This window comes from Haliotis cracherodii, unplaced genomic scaffold, assembly GCF_022045235.1.
Source record: "Haliotis cracherodii isolate W230 unplaced genomic scaffold, xgHalCrac1.p SCAF_5, whole genome shotgun sequence".
In the NCBI taxonomy this organism is placed as follows: domain Eukaryota; kingdom Metazoa; phylum Mollusca; class Gastropoda; order Lepetellida; family Haliotidae; genus Haliotis; species Haliotis cracherodii.
Window position 1 is genome coordinate 45,971,616 of NW_027266308.1, and position 17,533 is coordinate 45,989,148.

The window sequence follows — 17,533 nt, forward strand, 5'->3', positions numbered from 1 at the left end:
AATGTATTTTCATATGTTCAAAACTATATTTTTGAAATATGTACGTCTACCATGACCTTATTTTTGTAACTGTCTGATGAAAAGGTTTGTATAAGGACACCCCATGTTCCTTATGCCGCAAGAACCTGGTCACACCATATGATGCGAAGAGTGAGTGAGTGAGTGAGTGAGCGAGTGAGTTTGGTTTTACGCGGCTTTTAGCAATATTTCAGCAATATCACGGCGGGAGACACCAGAAATGGGTTTCACATGTGTACCTACGTCGGAAATCGAACCCGGGTCTTCGGTGTGATGAGCGAATGCTTTAACCACTAGGTTACCCCAACGCCCCACTATGATACGAAGAAACAGGAAACAGTTTAACCGGTAATGAAATCACTGTTGCCATGAAACAGTTACAAACTGTGTCATAACATCGATTTCGGTTTCGGTGTTTCAATATGAGAATGTCACTTTGTAAACCAAGACAAGTGTGTTTCATCAGAAAATATATACAGGATAATACATTAACAAAAATACCTTTTATATGGAATATAAAGTAAGAGGTGTTACCGGCTTTTCCGGTTGTATATATTGCTTCTGGAACATCTTTTGTTAGCAGGTTGAGTCCAGACTCGTTATTCACTTTATTCGGATGTATTGTAGGCCATAGGCCCATGATACAATGGTTACAGTGTGGTAATGGGAGTTGGAGATCCCAACAGACTTTGCCTTAGATTCATAGCTTTCAGAATATACATGGCTAGTTTCTTAACAGTAAATGGGTTGGTAGATGACATTAAAATATTGTACTTATGTCTGGTCGGGAACTCATAATAATGCAAGGATATATATTCTGACCTCAAAGCTTGATAACAATCACAAATTAAAATAAAGTGATACTCATCTTCGATATAACCATGTTTACAGACAGTACAAACTCTTTCTTCTCTAGGTTCCTTGTTATGTCTACCTGATTCAATTCTTAGATGATGAGAACTACATCTGAAACGTGCCATAATACTTCTAAATTTATCACATGATAGCCTTGTAATATACATTTCAACACCAAATGTTTGCTTATACAAAGAATAATAATATGATTTCGAACTTTCATGTATAGCTGAATGCCAGTCTTGTTGGTACGATAATTTTAGCCTCACAAAAAAATCCTTTATGAACAGAGGTATATTTGCAACACACTGTTGATCCCATATAAAACCAAATCCTGCTGACACAATTATGTGTCTAATTTTGGAAACCCAGTTTACTTTACCATTACTTACAGCTTGCAGTTGCATATTATAGCATTTCTTTACGTATCTAGATTCTGGCATTTTCAAAATTTTGCACCAATATTTAACAACTCTTTTATAAGCATAAATGTATAGAGGATATCGGCCACATTCACCTCTTATAACGTGATTTGAGGTGGAGACCTTAACACCTAAAAAGCGCTTACAAGCCATCATGTGGATACTTTCAATATCATTACAAATTTCAGGACTCAGACCCCATATTTCTGCTCCATATAGCAAAATTGGGCTAATTTTGGTATCAAATATTTTAAAAAATAAATCAAAGGGTATGGGCTTAAAGTTGGACAGAGATTTCAGTATGCCACATAGTACTTTCTTAGCTTGTAGTGCTGCAACCTTAACATGTTTACCCCATGATAAAGTTCTTGTAAAAGATAAACCTAAATATTTGTACGAGGTTACACACTCAAGACTGGAACCATCAAAGTTCCATTTCTCATACTTTGATAAAACACCACCTTTTTTAAAAACAATGACTTTAGTTTTTTCCAGATTAACACACAAATGGTAGGTATCACAAAAATATTTTAACGTATCAATACGTTTCTGGAGACCATAAACAGTGTCAGAAAGCAAAACAACATCATCTGCAAATAATAACAAAAATAGTTGAATAAGTTCAGGATGAAGCTGTATGCCTGTTGAACAAGATAATTCTATATCCATTGCCAACTCATTTATAAGCATAGAAAATAATAATGGACTTAAGACGCATCCCTGCCTTAAGCCAAGAGGACAATGAAATTCTTCAGAGAAAATATTATTTGACCTTACACTAGCCTTAACACACTTATATATAGACTTTAAAGAAAGTAAAAACTTGGTGGATACACCCTGCTGCATTAATATAGACCACAATTTAGACCGATCAACAAGGTCAAAAGCCTTTTTAAAATCTACAAATAATGCATAAATTTTGCCATGCTTTTTTGCTAAATAACGCTGAATGACTGCTTGTAAAATATAAATGTTGTCTATTGTACTATATTCTTTCCGAAAACCAGCTTGGGATTCCACAATTTTATCATATGCACTGGACCAAAAGGATAGCCTGTTATTTAAAATTGAAGTATAAAGTTTACTAAATACACTCAATAAAGTTATTCCTCTATAATTATTGGGTAAGGAGGTATCACCTTTCTTATGTAATGGAATTATTATGCCAGTACACCAAGAATGTGGAAAGCTACCTGTGTCAAAAATAATATTAAAGACAAGTTCAATATATGGGACTAAAATATCCTGAGCAGCCACAAAGAACTCTGGTATTATATGATCCAACCCTGCAGACTTTGAACATTTAAGCTGTGAAATTGCTTTTAATATTTCCTCTCGGGAGATAGGTGAATCTAAAATATTCTTAGAGACATCATCAGTTAAGGTATTTCCACATGGTTTAACAACGTCATCAAAACACTCATTGTCCACTTCACCAGCATCTTCATGTGGGTCTGTCGAATAAACAGAACTATTAAACAAATCATTAAAATGCTCATACCACATGACTGTAGATATAGGTGATATATTATTACTAGATGATAAACAATCTCTCAATATTCTCCAAAAATCTTTAGCATTATTAATGTGTGACAATAATTTAACTCTAATCTTCTCAGCATACAGTCTCTTTTTGTTCCTAAGAATAGTTGTGTACAGATTACGGGCTGTAATAAAGTTCTGAAGAGATATATTGTCCCTGAGTTGTCTGAATACTTTCAAAAGTCTATCTCTTTCCATCCTGGAGTAAACACATTCCTTATCATACCAAGGTTGTGACTTCGGTTTTATGGACAGATCCCTTTTCATACAGTCAGCTGCGGAGCATATAGCTGTGGTAAGTTTGTCTATAGCTGCATCAATATCAGTCATAGCTACATCAGAGCATGATATTAACATATTTAAAATACCTGGTGACATAAGGTTGTCCCTAAAATCAGACAGCTTGTCAGTGTCCCACATATATTTATAACTGGCACTTGCACCAGCACGTGCTTCTTGCCTCTCTGCATGTGCTGCCGACTGAACACGTGATTGAAATGAACATGAGACCGGTAAGTGGGGGGATTCCCCTCTCGAAACAATATTAAAGCTATCACACAAAGAAAACAGGTTGCTGGAAGCAATAACATAGTCAATCACACTTGTTCCTGTGGAACTGATATAGGTAAAATCACCTGTACCTGCATCACGACCCACTCTTCCATTCAATATATTCAGATTCAAAGTTGCACAGAGATCCAACAATTTTCGGCCATACTTGTTGATTTCTTTGTCACATGAATGCCTAGTAATATTGAGACTATCACACATAAAATCAAAGAAATTTATATTTAAGTGTTCGGCTATATCATCATTTACAAAATCCACATCTGTGCCTGTCCGAGCGTTAAAATCGCCACCAAGAATTATATCAACATCGCCCACTTTCTGCAGGACATCAAATAAATCTTCTTGAAATAAAGTGATACCACATCTACAGTTCTTACTATCATACCATGACGACCCATCTGGGTTAATATAAACTGAACACAACAAGATATCTTTTTCATGAACAAATAAGGACTTATTAAATGCAATGAATACCGCATTTTCACCAATATGCACATACTTTGTAAAAGATTTTAATGATTTTCTAATTAATAGTGAAATTCCGCCTGATAAACGTCCATACTGGGCAGTTTTGATAGCATTTACATTATAAGCAATGTAATCTGTGAATACATCCACAAATTCAATGTCTTTTACCCAAGTCTCTGTGAGTCCAATAATATCAAATGTATCGACAAAAGAAATGAAGTTATTGTCCACTATCTTTGTCAACAATCCGCTGACATTCCAAAAAAGAAAGTTTAGTCTTTGTGCACACTTGTCACAAACGTCACCATGGGCTCGGCCACACCCCTATTTCCTGGATTCTTCCTCATGGGGGTGCTGAGCGTGAGATCTAAGACGTCGTTGAGTCGTATCATGATGAGGGGCGGTCGGGTAGCCTGGTGGTTAAAGTGTTCGCTCGTCACGTCGAAGACCCAGGTTCGAATCCCGACATGGGTACAATGTGTGATATTGCTAGAATATTGCTAAAAGCGGCGTTAAACCATACTCACTCACGTATCTTGATGAGGTACAGTTGGGTAGCCTTGTGGTTGAAGCGTTCGCTTATCACGCTGAGGACCCGAGTTCGATTTCCCCTTTGGATACAAAGTGTGAATTTCATTTCTTGTGTCACCAATATTGCTGTTGTTGGAATATTGTTAAAATTGGCGCAAAACTGAACTCACTCACGTATGGTTATGATATGTAAAGAAACGCCACGACTGAAGAGCTAACAGTACGTATTCAGTAAGTAAGTACACGACCGTAACCTGCCAGTTGCGTACAAATATCAAAGTGGGCCGAATATCAGTTACGGATAAATCTTACACATAGTTGCTGGCGACCAAAAAACATTTCTGAGGAATTGATTACTTCATATGAGGAAAAGTAGTAACGAAAATAGATACTAAAAATACAGATGTACAGGAAGTGTTGCTCTGACTGGAGTGACAGCTGCCTGGCTGCACATCTCTGGGCCCCGTCCAGCAGCAAGGTAGGCCCGGGTGAAGCAGCTCTGTCTTAAAGATCGGGGTAACGCCCGGCTTGTGGCGTGGTATGGGAATTATTGTAATAGTCATTGAAATACTGCATTAAGCTTTGTTTTAAACATTAGGACAACTTTGCTCGTGACACGGGAACACGGGGAAGTAAATCATCTATATTTTTTCCATGTTTGTCGAAATGCGATAACAAGCGGTTTTCGGCGCCATTGAGAAACTGAATTGAATTTGTGACCACGTGAACTTGACCCCAGCTCCTCCTTACAAAGTCAGTGTTCTCCAGCAGCGAAGTTTCATTCATACACTGTTCGTTGTCTGTATCCTTGTAAGTATGGACGTCTACACTCAAACAATATTCGCTTCAATTGATAATGTATACATCGGTTGGTGAAACGGTCGGACAATTATTCGTTGTTAATTCCCCCGTTAGTTTTGCACCACTTCCCTATATTTGATCCCTATTTGTTTCATACAGACATACGACCCGTGAACATTGGCATGACATTCCTTTTGGCATGTGTGTTTATCAGTCTCGTCCCTCTACTTCATTTAGGGACCCGTGAAGATCGGGGTAGAATAGGTCTTCAGCAACCAATGCTTGCTGTAAAAGGCGACTATGCTTGTCGTAAGAGGCAACTAACGGCATCGGGTTGACGGTCAGGCTTGCTGACTTAGTTGATGCATGTCATATTATCCCAATTGCGTAGATCGATGCTCACGATGTCAATCACTGGATTGTCTGATCCAGACACGATTATTTACAGACCGCCGTCATATAGCCGGAATATTGCTGAGTGCTGAGTTAAACAACAAACAGACATCATACAGATATACAATTCTTTCAGCTGAAGTGTTTTTCGGTCCTATTCTTATTCTAAATTCTATTTATTCCTATTCTAAAGGACGTCTAATGAACAATTATCTGATTTGAAACCCGAGGCCAGATTATGTTTTTTCCATTTTTTATTCTGCAATACGTTATATTTCCCGGCACGCGACTTTTGCTATGTGTTTAATGTTATGGCAGTTCAGTAGCATGTGAATAAACCAGGTTGCGGCAGAATTAATTTGTTTCAGTTCATTTTGTGGTTTCAGATGTTTGTATGCCCCTTGTTTTTATACCGTATATGTAATAACAGTGTCTACGTCCTGGTGCACGACCACTTTGTCATATTACTTGACTGGTCCAGTGCATAGTGCGTCTGCCCGGAGAGCGGAAGTCGGTGGTTTGATCCCCGGCCACATCATACCCAAAAGATGTTAAAAGATGGTCATTAACTGTTGTTACCATGTTACATTACTTGACTCTTCGCTCCGATTATGGCCATCGGTCTCTCAAGATCCTATCGGCTCTCTTACGTTTGCCCCGTGGGGTTTATGGGTTAGTACTGGTCCCTGTGAGAGGCGACTTAATGGATGGGGTGGTCAGGCTTGGTGACTTGGTTAAAAGTGCGTCATCATACCAGGCAGCGTGGATCATTGCTCATAATATCAATCACTGGAATGTTTATCAGGACACGATTATTTACAGGCCATCACTTCCATGAATATGACCCGTCGAATGACGTTGAGTAAATTAAAAATATAATTCGTATTTGTTGTTTTACTCGTGAAAATATCATTGTTATTTCACCCAGTACTTCCCTACCAATGAAGGAATGAAACTTGGGGAGCCAACACCTCGGGATCACGCCACCCTCCTTTTTGTCAACTTGAAGTGGATCTGAAAGTGCTCGAGTACATTGTTATATCGAACTATTTTCATAGCACAAGTCTCAAAGTCACATTCACTCTACCCCTAGACACTTAACTAAAAGTTGAGTGGTATTTATATCCCAAAATGTTATGTGGTGCATGTTTTATGGCAAACTTTCATTTTCAGTTGAGAGCTCCGTCGCTAAACGCTGAACAAAATGGCGGTACGGGGAATTGTCATCGTACTGTCGCTTTCCTTGATAAACATGTGAGTGTTTTTAATTATTTTTAATGACTTATAGTATCGAAAAACTTTCACCCATGAATGTGAAAAAACGTGTGAGAGTCATTAGAACAGTATTTCAGTTATGTCAGCTTAATGTTAGAGGAAAACCCGAAGTGACGCAGGTCTTCGATGTCTCCCAGATGTTTAGTGAAACCCATATATAGAAATGTCCGGAATTAGAACTAACGATCATATGTGTCTGTCACGCCACAGGGACGAACATCTGAATCCCCCAGACGGCTGGGCCACTAGGGTCCCGTAGTAAACAAAGCGACACTTGAGTAACCAAATGCTGATTAACATTTCCGTCCGCACCATGAAACTAAAGTAGTTTGCCTTGAAATCCACCGGATTTAAATATACACCTAGGATAATATTAAGCACCGCTTATCGAATATTTCCATATTAAAGTAGACATTTATAAAAATGGTATCCTGTATTAATTTACTGACGAAACATAATTGTTTATTTTCCCAAAGTGACATACTTATTGTTAAATACAGAAATCGAAATCGATTTTCTAATGACATGTTTTGCAATTTGTCAGATAGTTACTTGGCTACAGGGAGAATACCTTTCTCGGCTTCTTTGCATTGTATGATGTGAGCAAGGACGTGTGTCTATTCAAAAGAACATGTTGGGGGCAGACATTTCCCCACATCGACAATTTCCCACATGGACGTAGTCTTGTGGCGAAATGTCAGTGTGGGGAATTGTCCATGCGGGAAAATGACCGATACTGGGTCTTTCTTCACCAACTTTTCATCAGGTGGAATCTGAGACATTATCCAAAATGAGGTCAGTGTCATACGTAGATTTTTCCACAAGCTACACGGAAGTTTATGCTTGTGAAAATAAAGCAGGCATAGTGTTTATCTTTTTTCTGCAGCTGTAAATTAACTGTAAACCTATGCAGTACCCAGTTCGTTTCACAAGGACGAGGAGAAATAAATACGTTTTTTTGGTCCACGTGATATATTTTAATTAAGTTATAGGGAATACCTGTTTTTGAAAGTTATCAGATATGTTCATATACATGAGAATTGGATTTTGTTCACTGAAACAAATGCAGGGTTGGGACTTACAACAACAGTACATAAATAGATCAGGCTGAATGTGTGAAAGAGGCTGATTTAAGAGGTTAAACGCTTCTTTTATATTTTAAAAAGGGCAAATCTTTGACCTTGGTTGATATTCTGATGAATGACAAACATGTGGTGAATAGGTCTTTGAAAGGCATTTAGAAGTGATACACACGAGGAACAAAATATATGGATGTCATATATTCTCTCCCTTATGTAGTGAATACTTCATCTCGGATCACGGACTTGTTCCTACTTAGATTTAAGATTTGACATTTCAGTCCACTTGCAGGGATGTATGGCTACAATATATACCATTACTATACTACCAGGGCATCGCGACCCCGTGACATCTGCATGCTTACATATCATTATTCTATAATCAGGCCATGGCAACCCGATAATATGTGCATACAACCTACATACTTAAATAGCATTACTAGACTATCATGGTATCTGTGTACAACCTACGTACTAAAATATCATTACTAGACTATCATGGTATCTGTGTACAACCTACGTACTTAAATATCATTACTAGACTATCATGGTATCTGTGTACAACCTACGTACTTAAATATCATTACTAGACTGTCATGGCATCTGTGTACAACCTACGTACCTAAATATCATTACTAGACAACCATGGTATCTGTGTACAACCTACGTACTTAAATATCATTACTAGACTACCATGGTATATGTGTACAACCTACGTACTTAAATATCATTACTAGACTATCATGGTATCTGTGTACAAACTACGTACTAAAATATCATTACTAGACTACCATGGTATCTGTGTACAACCTACGTACTTAAATATCATTACTAGACAACCATGGTATCTGTGTACAACCTACGTACTAAAATATCATTACTAGACTACCATGGTATCTGTGTACAACCTACGTACTTAAATATCATTACTAGACTACCATGGTATATGTGTACAACCTACGTACTTAAATATCATTACTAGACTATCATGGTATCTGTGTACAACCTACGTACTAAAATATCATTACTAGACTACCATGGTATCTGTGTACAACCTACGTACTTAAATATCATTACTAGACTACCATGGTATCTGTGTACAACCTACGTACTTAAATATCATTACTAGACTACCATTGTATCTGTGTACAACCTACGTACTTAAATATCATTACTAGACAACCATGGTATCTGTGTACAACCTACGTACTTAAATATCATTACTAGATTACCATGGTATCTGTGTACAGCCTACGTACTTAAATATCACCACTAGATTACCATGGTATCTGTATACAACGTACATATTTGTATATCAATGCTCGAGTACAAGGGTATGTGTATGGCAATTAACATGCTTATATATCACTACCAGACTACCGTGATATCTGTATACAACGCACATGTCATTACAGGGCAATCAGCCGTGACAACAAGTGGAATCTGTTCGTCTTTGCACAACAATGGCCCCCGGCTGCATGTATTAACGCACCACCCAAGGTATGTTTCGTGTATTTTTTTTAAACATACATTTTGAATGTATGAAGTCCCAAGAGGAACAGTTTGTATGATGGAGGAGGCTGTGTGAGTAGATGGATGAATTTTAAACTGTCGGGATAGTGTAATACAGATGCGTGAGTAAAATGGGTTAACGTCGCTTTCAACAGTATTCAAGTTATATCACGCCGTGTCAGCTTAGTGTAGGATGAAAGCCCGAAGTAATGCAGTTCTAAGATGTTTACCTCTTTGGAGAACCCCACGAGCACGGCTATGGTGATGACAAGCCAAGAAACATAATCGGGTCGAACTGGGATTGGGACCCACGATCGTAGGTTTCTAGCGTGCCTTAGGGACGCAACTCTGCTCAACGAATTGCGGTGCCTTCAACGAGTGGCCCACCCGCATCCTCCTATTCACGTGGGCGAGGATAAGTTCGCATAGCAGTCACATAAATTGTACCATACACACATCTTGTAAAGTAAAAGTTTGATGACAAATTGATGTTTAGTAGCAAAAGCCTTCATTGTTAGAAAATGCATAACAGAGGCGAACCAATAGTATAAAAAAGGCATGATTAAGTCGGGGAACTCACGTAGAAAGGTTGATCATAGCGTTAAAGGAAACATCATATCCTCAAGCATGGACGCTGTTTACTGTTATTAACTACAGGAGATTACATGATCGAACAGAGCAAAATCCGTTTAAAGCTGCAGGAGTAAGTCATCCTTATCGTAATGGTGCGTTACTGGCGTCAGCCACGTCGACTTTTACGTATTGCTGCGTTACTGGCGTCAGAACACGCCATCCTCAGCCTAATGCTGCATTACTGGTGTCGGAAAACGTCACCCTTAGCGTATTGCTGCAGTACTTGCGTCGGAGCACGTCATCCTTATGGTATTGCTGCAGTGTTTGCGTCGGAACACGTCACCCTTATCGTATTGCTGCGTTACTGGCACAGAACACGTTCAGTGACGAATCGAGATTCTCTCTCGACTTAGGCCGAAGAGGGAGATAGTTGTTACAGCACGACCAGTATGGTACAAATATGACAAATAAGGACATTTAGTCCCAGGAATAAAGTTGTCTTATTTGAAAATATATATCCACAAAATATTTTCCAGCTCTTTGAATAAACATAATGCATTTCCAAATGCCAGAGTTCACATGACAAGGGATTTCTGGGAACTTCCTGGGCAAGTTTAGAGTTCTAACCTCAACCCCAATGAACATCTGTGAAATGAACTTTGTTTGCGCCAACGACCTGTTTGGTCAACATTCAATGCCTCAGTGAAACTTTTAAAATGTTTTGTGAAAGACGTGTTTTTTCAGGTGACTTTCCTTTGCTTTAACCGATGCTTGTCGTAAAAGGTGACTATGCTTGTCGTAAAAGGCGACTAACGGGATCGGGTGGTCAGGCTCGCTGACTTGGTTGATGCATGTCATCGATCCCAATTGCGTGGATCGATGCTCATGATATTAATCACTGGATTGTCTGGTCCAGACTCGATTATTTACAGACCGTCGTCATATAGCTGGACTATTGCTGAGTGCGGCGTTAAATAACCAACCAACCAACCAACCAACCAACCAACCAACCAACCTTTCCATGTGTTTGTGACGGGTACCACCGTGAAGCAGGATAGACTCACCTCTTCGCGAACACCAGGTATCATCAGTATGTGATAGTGATTCATAAACTCATGCTGAAGTCGGAATCGTACAATCGATTCTACTTTTGGCAGGGATTTCTGATATATAGAAAGGGTTTTGTGTGTGTGTGTGTGTGTGTGTGTGTGTGTGTGTGTGTGTGTATATATATATATATTTCAATAACATTCACAATTAAACTCAAGGATCCATTTTATTTGGAAACCATGACAACTAGTGCCAGATATCAAATGAAACGCAAACATTTGATTGGATTCATGACCTTGTTAGCCAGTACGTTGAACATAGACGTTTTATTTTGCACACGAAAATCCATTCTCAAATTAAACTAAGTAAGCTTCGTTTAATTCATGATGGTTCAAGATGGTGGGACTCAGTGGTGTGATCATTTACGGCTGGAATAAGGTTCGATGCATCTGAACTATTAATATCCCTCGAATAGATTGTTTATTCAAGATTTACATTTTTCAGCTCGCTTGCCACGTTCCCAGGTTGTATTCCCGTGTGTCTGGGTCATCTGTTCGACATTTAGTCATTCCCGTCCCTGATTGATAGTCAAGTCATTAGAAGTGCCATACCCTTAATCTTTACGGATACGACTCATTGACGCAGCTTGTAACTTGACGTCTTAGTGTCGAATCTTAACAGTAAGAGAACAGTGTTTATAAGCGTTCGCCATCGCACTATTGATTGCACGCTCTAAAGCTCTGGAATCGAGAGGGGGTATTTCGTATTTACCTCCCTTGCACTGTTCAGGACTTCCACTATCCACTATTATAGATTGTTCATTCAAGAATTACATTTTTTTCAGTACAATTGTAATCACGTTCCCAACCAAGTGAAAACCTGGACTGTTCACGGCCTGTGGTAAGTCTTTGAAACATTTCCCCAACCTACAGTTTGTTAACCAATATGTATTTTTGAATAATGGTTCCAACCAACACAGTTTATCTTTTAATTATTTCGAATTAATTTCTTAACCTTCTTATCAAGACTCTCCCAAAAGCAAATAGTTTAAAAACCAAACAAAAAATGATAAATAACAAACAAACATAAAAATTAAATTTCAAAAATATCATTAAGGTGATGCATTCATAATGCATTGTGAAATCGTTCATCCTCCACGGCTAGCACCCCAACTGGATTCAACACGTTGTGCCGTGAGGACATGTGTTTGAGAGGAGGTGGCATAGCCTAGTGTCTCTCACCATGCTTACATCCGTGTGAAACTCCACGCTCAACATATAGCTTAACTAATGTAGCGATATTAGTGAAATAAATCACAATATATGTTTCTTTTTTATCCCGTTGTAGGCCCAACTTGGATGATATGAAAGTCATGAACTGCAACAACAGCTGGCATTTTAATTGGGACATGGTCAAGGTAGGCATAATAAAAGTTTTCTAACCTGATATTTTTTAACTGGTCACTGAGTAGACACACTGTGCCCTGTGTATGTGATGTGTTTCCAGGAAAATAAAATGAATTGCTACTGTATTTTTTACAGTCTGCTTCTTCACTTTTTCAGTCACTTGAAAAACAACTGAATGCAAGCTGGCCTAACATGTTCGGTAAACAGCCGCATCAGTGGCTTTGGTAGGTGATACACACACCTTTATATTTCATTAGTGCCAAAAAGTCCAGGCGGAGATATTCTGGTTCTGGGTTCATAACATGATATCACGTTTAACTGACGTTTTCGCCGACCAATAGTTCTGTTTGTTTGTTGTTTAACGCCACACCCAGCAATATTCCAGCTATATGACAGCGGCCTGTAAAAAAAGCGTTTCAGAGACCCTGACCACCCGATCCCGTTAATCGCCTCTTACGACAAGCATAGTCGCCTTTTATGTCAAGCATGCCAATAGTTTTTGGTAGCATCTAGCTACAGGTACGGACCGACCATGTGCACCCCAGAACTTCTACACTATGTTCCTTCACCATTACTATATTCTCTGCTTTTCAGGAAGCATGAATGGCAAAAACACGGCACTTGCGCTGCAACCCTAAAAGCCACCGACAACCAGTTGCGCTACTTCCAAAAGGCCCTAAGTCTCAACAGTATTGCTGCATTTAATCCACAAAAGTAAGTCATTAGCATTAAACACAGTTCGAAATTGCACACCGGTACACTAAGTGGAAGAATTGATTGTGCACCGTTTACTCACTATCGTGACCGATCTCAACTATTATGATCTAAGTACTCTCTTGGTCGATCTTTGCGCTTTCATTCAAACCTTCATACCTACACTCTCTTGGTCGATCTTGGCGCTTCCATTCAAACCGTCATACCTATACTCTCTTGGTCGATCTTGGCGCTTCCATTCAAACCTTCATACCTACACTCTCTTGGTCGATCTTGGCGCTTCCATTCAAACCTTCATACCTACACTCTCTTGGTCGATCTTGGCGCTTCCATTCAAACCTTCATACCTACACTCTCTTGGTCGATCTTGGCGCTTCCATTCAAACCTTCATACCTACACTCTCTTGGTCGATCTTGGCGCTTCCATTCAAACCTTCATACCTACACTCTCTTGGTCGATCTTGGCGCTTCCATTCAAACCTTCATACCTACACTCTCTTGGTCGATCTTGGCGCTTCCATTCAAACCTTCATACCTATAGCTACACTCTCTTGGTCGATCTTGGCGCTTCCATTCAAACCTTCATACCTACACAATATGGATTTGCCAAAATAATTATGGCTGAAATATTTCCGACTTAATTTTTAATTCATTCTCATTAAAAATTAAAAATAACAATGGTCTACTTTAGTATGTATTCACCTTAGCATGCACTCACTATATATTCTGTGCTCGTGGTAAAGTCAGATGTTCCTTGCGTGCAAGCCTCGGTTAGATAGATACTGCCTCAACCGATGTTACCGTATGCATTAAAGACATTTAAGTTGATATGCACTCATAGTAAACACTGTTATACTGATTTTTTTTTATTATGACAGGGCGCTTGAGAAGGCTGGCATCACTCCATCATGTTCGAAGGCATATTCCGTGAGTAAACGTTTTACGATAGGGTAGTGTGTGTCTCAACTTGTGAGTATCAGTTCCCTTTCACGACTACATGTGTCCCACACTAATCAATTGTGTTCATCTTTATCGGCCATGTGTGTTAATCTCTCTCGTCCCTGTGCCTCATTTGTACATGATTTTTTATCAGTCGTGTTCCTGTGATCCATTTGGACATACGTGTTTATCAATCTCGTCCCTGTGCCTAGACATGGGGGCGGTCGGGTAGCCTAGTGGTTAAAGCGTTCGCTCGTCTCGCCGAAGACCCGGGTTCGATTCCCGACATGTGAAGCCCATTTCTTGTGTCCCCCGCCGTGATATTGCTGGAATATTGTTAAAAGCGTCATGAAACCATACTCACTCACTCATTTAGACATGTGAGTTTATCATTCTCGTCCGCGTGCGTCTTTTGGACATGAGTGTCTATCAATCTGATTAAAATGCTTCATTTGAATATGCGTATTTATCAGTCTCATCCGCGTGCTTTATTTGTGTATTTGTCAGTCTCTCTCATGTGCTTCTTTTGGACATGTGTGTCTATCAGTCTCGTCATTTATACACGAGTGTTTACCAATCCAATTACAATGCTTGATTTGAATATGCGTATCAATATCGTGCCGTGTTTCATCGTGTCCTACTCGACCTCGCTCCTGTGCTTCATTTAGACATATATGTTTAAAGTGGTTCCAAGTGGTTCCATCTGACAATGTGTTCGTCATATTTCTCCATCCTGCGTTTCATTCTGACCATGTGTCTTTTTCATTCTCAATCATGTGTCTCTATCATTCCCCAGCATTGGTTTACGCGGATACTGTGTGTTCATTCGTCTTGACCGGGGTGGTATATTCTCGACCATGTGTTTCACGCTAGTCCGGACACTCTCTGTGGTGTATACGGAATTCTTAGATGAACATATTTCATCACGGACTTCTGTTTCTAAAACCACGGGTACGTTTGTATAACCTTAAATAGAAATAAATAACAAAGTAACGATTTACATTACAGATCGATGCCATAAAAGATGCTGTCAAGAAGTACTTCCGGATCAACACGGACCTGCATATGACGTGCTCTAGACACAAAATAATGGTAAAAGTGATAGTGAGAGTGTAAATAGTGTTAAATTACAGCTTTATCAAAGCGATATGTGAAGTGACTGAACCTGGACTGGACAAATCAGTGGTCGGTGATAGGCCACAATAACACAGCACAATCAACCATGTCCTACGCTACACGTACTTTAGTGTTCCAATCATATAATATATGTGGCAGCCCTAGTGGGCCCAAAAGTAAAAGACACCAGAGAATAGTTTCCATTATCTACCTGAACAGATTCCATTGGGTGTAAAAGACAAAACCAGACCATCGGCCGTTAGATCACTACACAATATACCTGATCTCAAGGATGATTTAAGAAATAAGCAAAGGTTCTAGAAATTGTCATTGAAGACACCATTCCTGGCCATGCGTTCGCTTGTGGACTAAAGTCCCGGAGCGCCATCATAAGCACAGTAACTATTTACTATGTCAACTACAAAAGAAATATTTGGGCCGACTCATTATAACTGCCCGACAAACCCCCTCCCCCATGCAAAACGAAAAATAGTTCCTTTAACTTATAAGCAGCAGAATATCTCTACATGAGGCAGCACACGAAATAACAAATTAACATTGTTGTTGTATTTGACAGGGTCAATGAGCGCGTTATTGAGCCACTGGATTGTCTAGCCGGATCTGGACTATTTACGTTTACAGATCCCCGTCGTGTGGCAGGAGTGCTTCTAAGCAGCTTTGGGCAACAGACAGACACTTACTTTTCATATGAAAATGGTGTGAGTGGCGGATGGAGTGCTTAGTCATATCCTTTTTGCGAGCAACTGGTGTCATCACTGAGTTTTAGTGATCCATTCAAATATCTTCACCACTATTTGCCTTTTACCCTGGATGGAATCCATTTCGGCAGAAAATCGAGAATGATTATTCTCTGGTGTTGATGTTGTATATTGTAATGACTCTAAATGAGGATGGTAAAACGGGAATTATAGAGGTGTCAGTAATAATTTTTGTAATATTTGAATGGACATATTTCATCCAAGTTGATTTTCGTAGGAAATATTGGTAAAATAATGACACATTCAGTAAATGTACACCCTGGGTAACAGACTTTCTCTCAGTTGTTTTTGAAATTCGAAAAATTTGCCCTTTTCACTTATTTTAGCCATACTTTTCCTCATGTCAGATTAAGAAATGCAAAGTCTCCTATATTTACAATAGGTATTCTTAACTTTTAATGTGGGCTACATTTCCACCGCGTTTGCAAAGTATTCTCAAAATGTTTTCTCAAACCTTTTTTTACAGGATCGCACCTTGTTGCAGGAGATTTACATAGCTTTGACGAAGACATTCAACGTGACAAGGCTTCCTGACCATCACGATCTATTCTGCAAGCCTAAGGACAAAATTTACATCCTCCCACTCCACGACATCCATTGTTCCAAATAGAAATTCAGCTGTTGTGAAGTATAGATTGAGACTGCAGTACGGATCTGAACTGCACTGTAATATGCTTTTGTAAAACAACACTTTTGACCAATGACAAGTCAGGTTCATGTTCCCTTTCCCATAGCGTTACTTTAGTGATCGATATCTTTCAGTAGCTTTACTGAATCACTGCAGTCTGTAAATAAAACGAGTTTGACCAGACAAACCAGTGATTGAAAGCATGAGCAAGGGCTCCCTACATCAACCCTCTCTTCTCTCCTCCCTCAATAAAAAAATAGAAAGGCAGAAAAACCTCCACGCGGGTGTTATATGACATTCAGAACCAAATGTTCGTGGAAGATTAGAGGTAATTGTTAAGAGGGAGCGACGTCGATCGTTGCTATCGTCAAACTCGTACATTTAAAAGGCTGTCATACCTGGAATATATTTCTGACCATAGCTTTACGGCCATGTGATGATGGTTCCTTTTTTCTAACACACACCTATTGCAGGGACTTCTGTCATGATATTTGAATTATTTATAACAAGTCAATATAGAGGATTGCACTGAGACCATATTGGTTACTAATGCGTCAAATTTGGAAATATCATCCACGTTCCTGACAAAAATAAAACTTTTTTGAAAGCTTTACTTAGGAATTGAACGCACTCTTGATCAACATGAAATGTAGACACATAAGGCTGGAGCTACTGGAATTTTGCTCGACATAAATGACAGTTGACCATTGGAAAGTTGAAGTCATTCCTCCTGTTGTGTGGAGAACTAGTTTTTGTCACTCTGAATTGTTTTGCAAAGATCAAAATATAACAGTCGTCTCTTTTATTTCTAGTTCAGGTGGTTAACTCAGTGGAAGGGAAATGTCTGTTTGACCATTATTGA

At 39.1% G+C, this 17,533-nt stretch overlaps 1 protein-coding gene across 1 annotated transcript; it reads left to right on the forward strand.

The window, feature by feature from the left end:
* Positions 1 to 4,842: 4,842 nt before the first annotated feature.
* LOC139442868 (ribonuclease Oy-like) lies at positions 4,843 to 17,163 on the forward strand. Its single transcript, XM_071223772.1, has 10 exons — positions 4,843 to 4,884; positions 6,774 to 6,854; positions 9,370 to 9,454; positions 11,934 to 11,989; positions 12,437 to 12,506; positions 12,652 to 12,719; positions 13,090 to 13,209; positions 14,088 to 14,136; positions 15,157 to 15,240; positions 16,510 to 17,163. Exons 2-10 carry the CDS (start codon positions 6,805 to 6,807, stop codon positions 16,651 to 16,653), a joined length of 726 nt encoding a protein of 241 aa, XP_071079873.1. The 5' UTR covers positions 4,843 to 4,884; positions 6,774 to 6,804; the 3' UTR covers positions 16,654 to 17,163.
* Positions 17,164 to 17,533: the final 370 nt, after the last annotated feature.

Coding starts and splice junctions, on each gene's coding strand:
- LOC139442868 (XM_071223772.1), top strand. CDS start 6,805: ATGGCGGTACGGGGAATTGTCATCGTACTGTCGCTTTCCTTGATAAAC. Junction 12,507..12,651: donor TTAATTGGGACATGGTCAAG/GTAGGCATAATA, acceptor TCACTTTTTCAG/TCACTTGAAAAACAACTGAA. Junction 12,720..13,089: donor CAGCCGCATCAGTGGCTTTG/GTAGGTGATACA, acceptor TCTGCTTTTCAG/GAAGCATGAATGGCAAAAAC.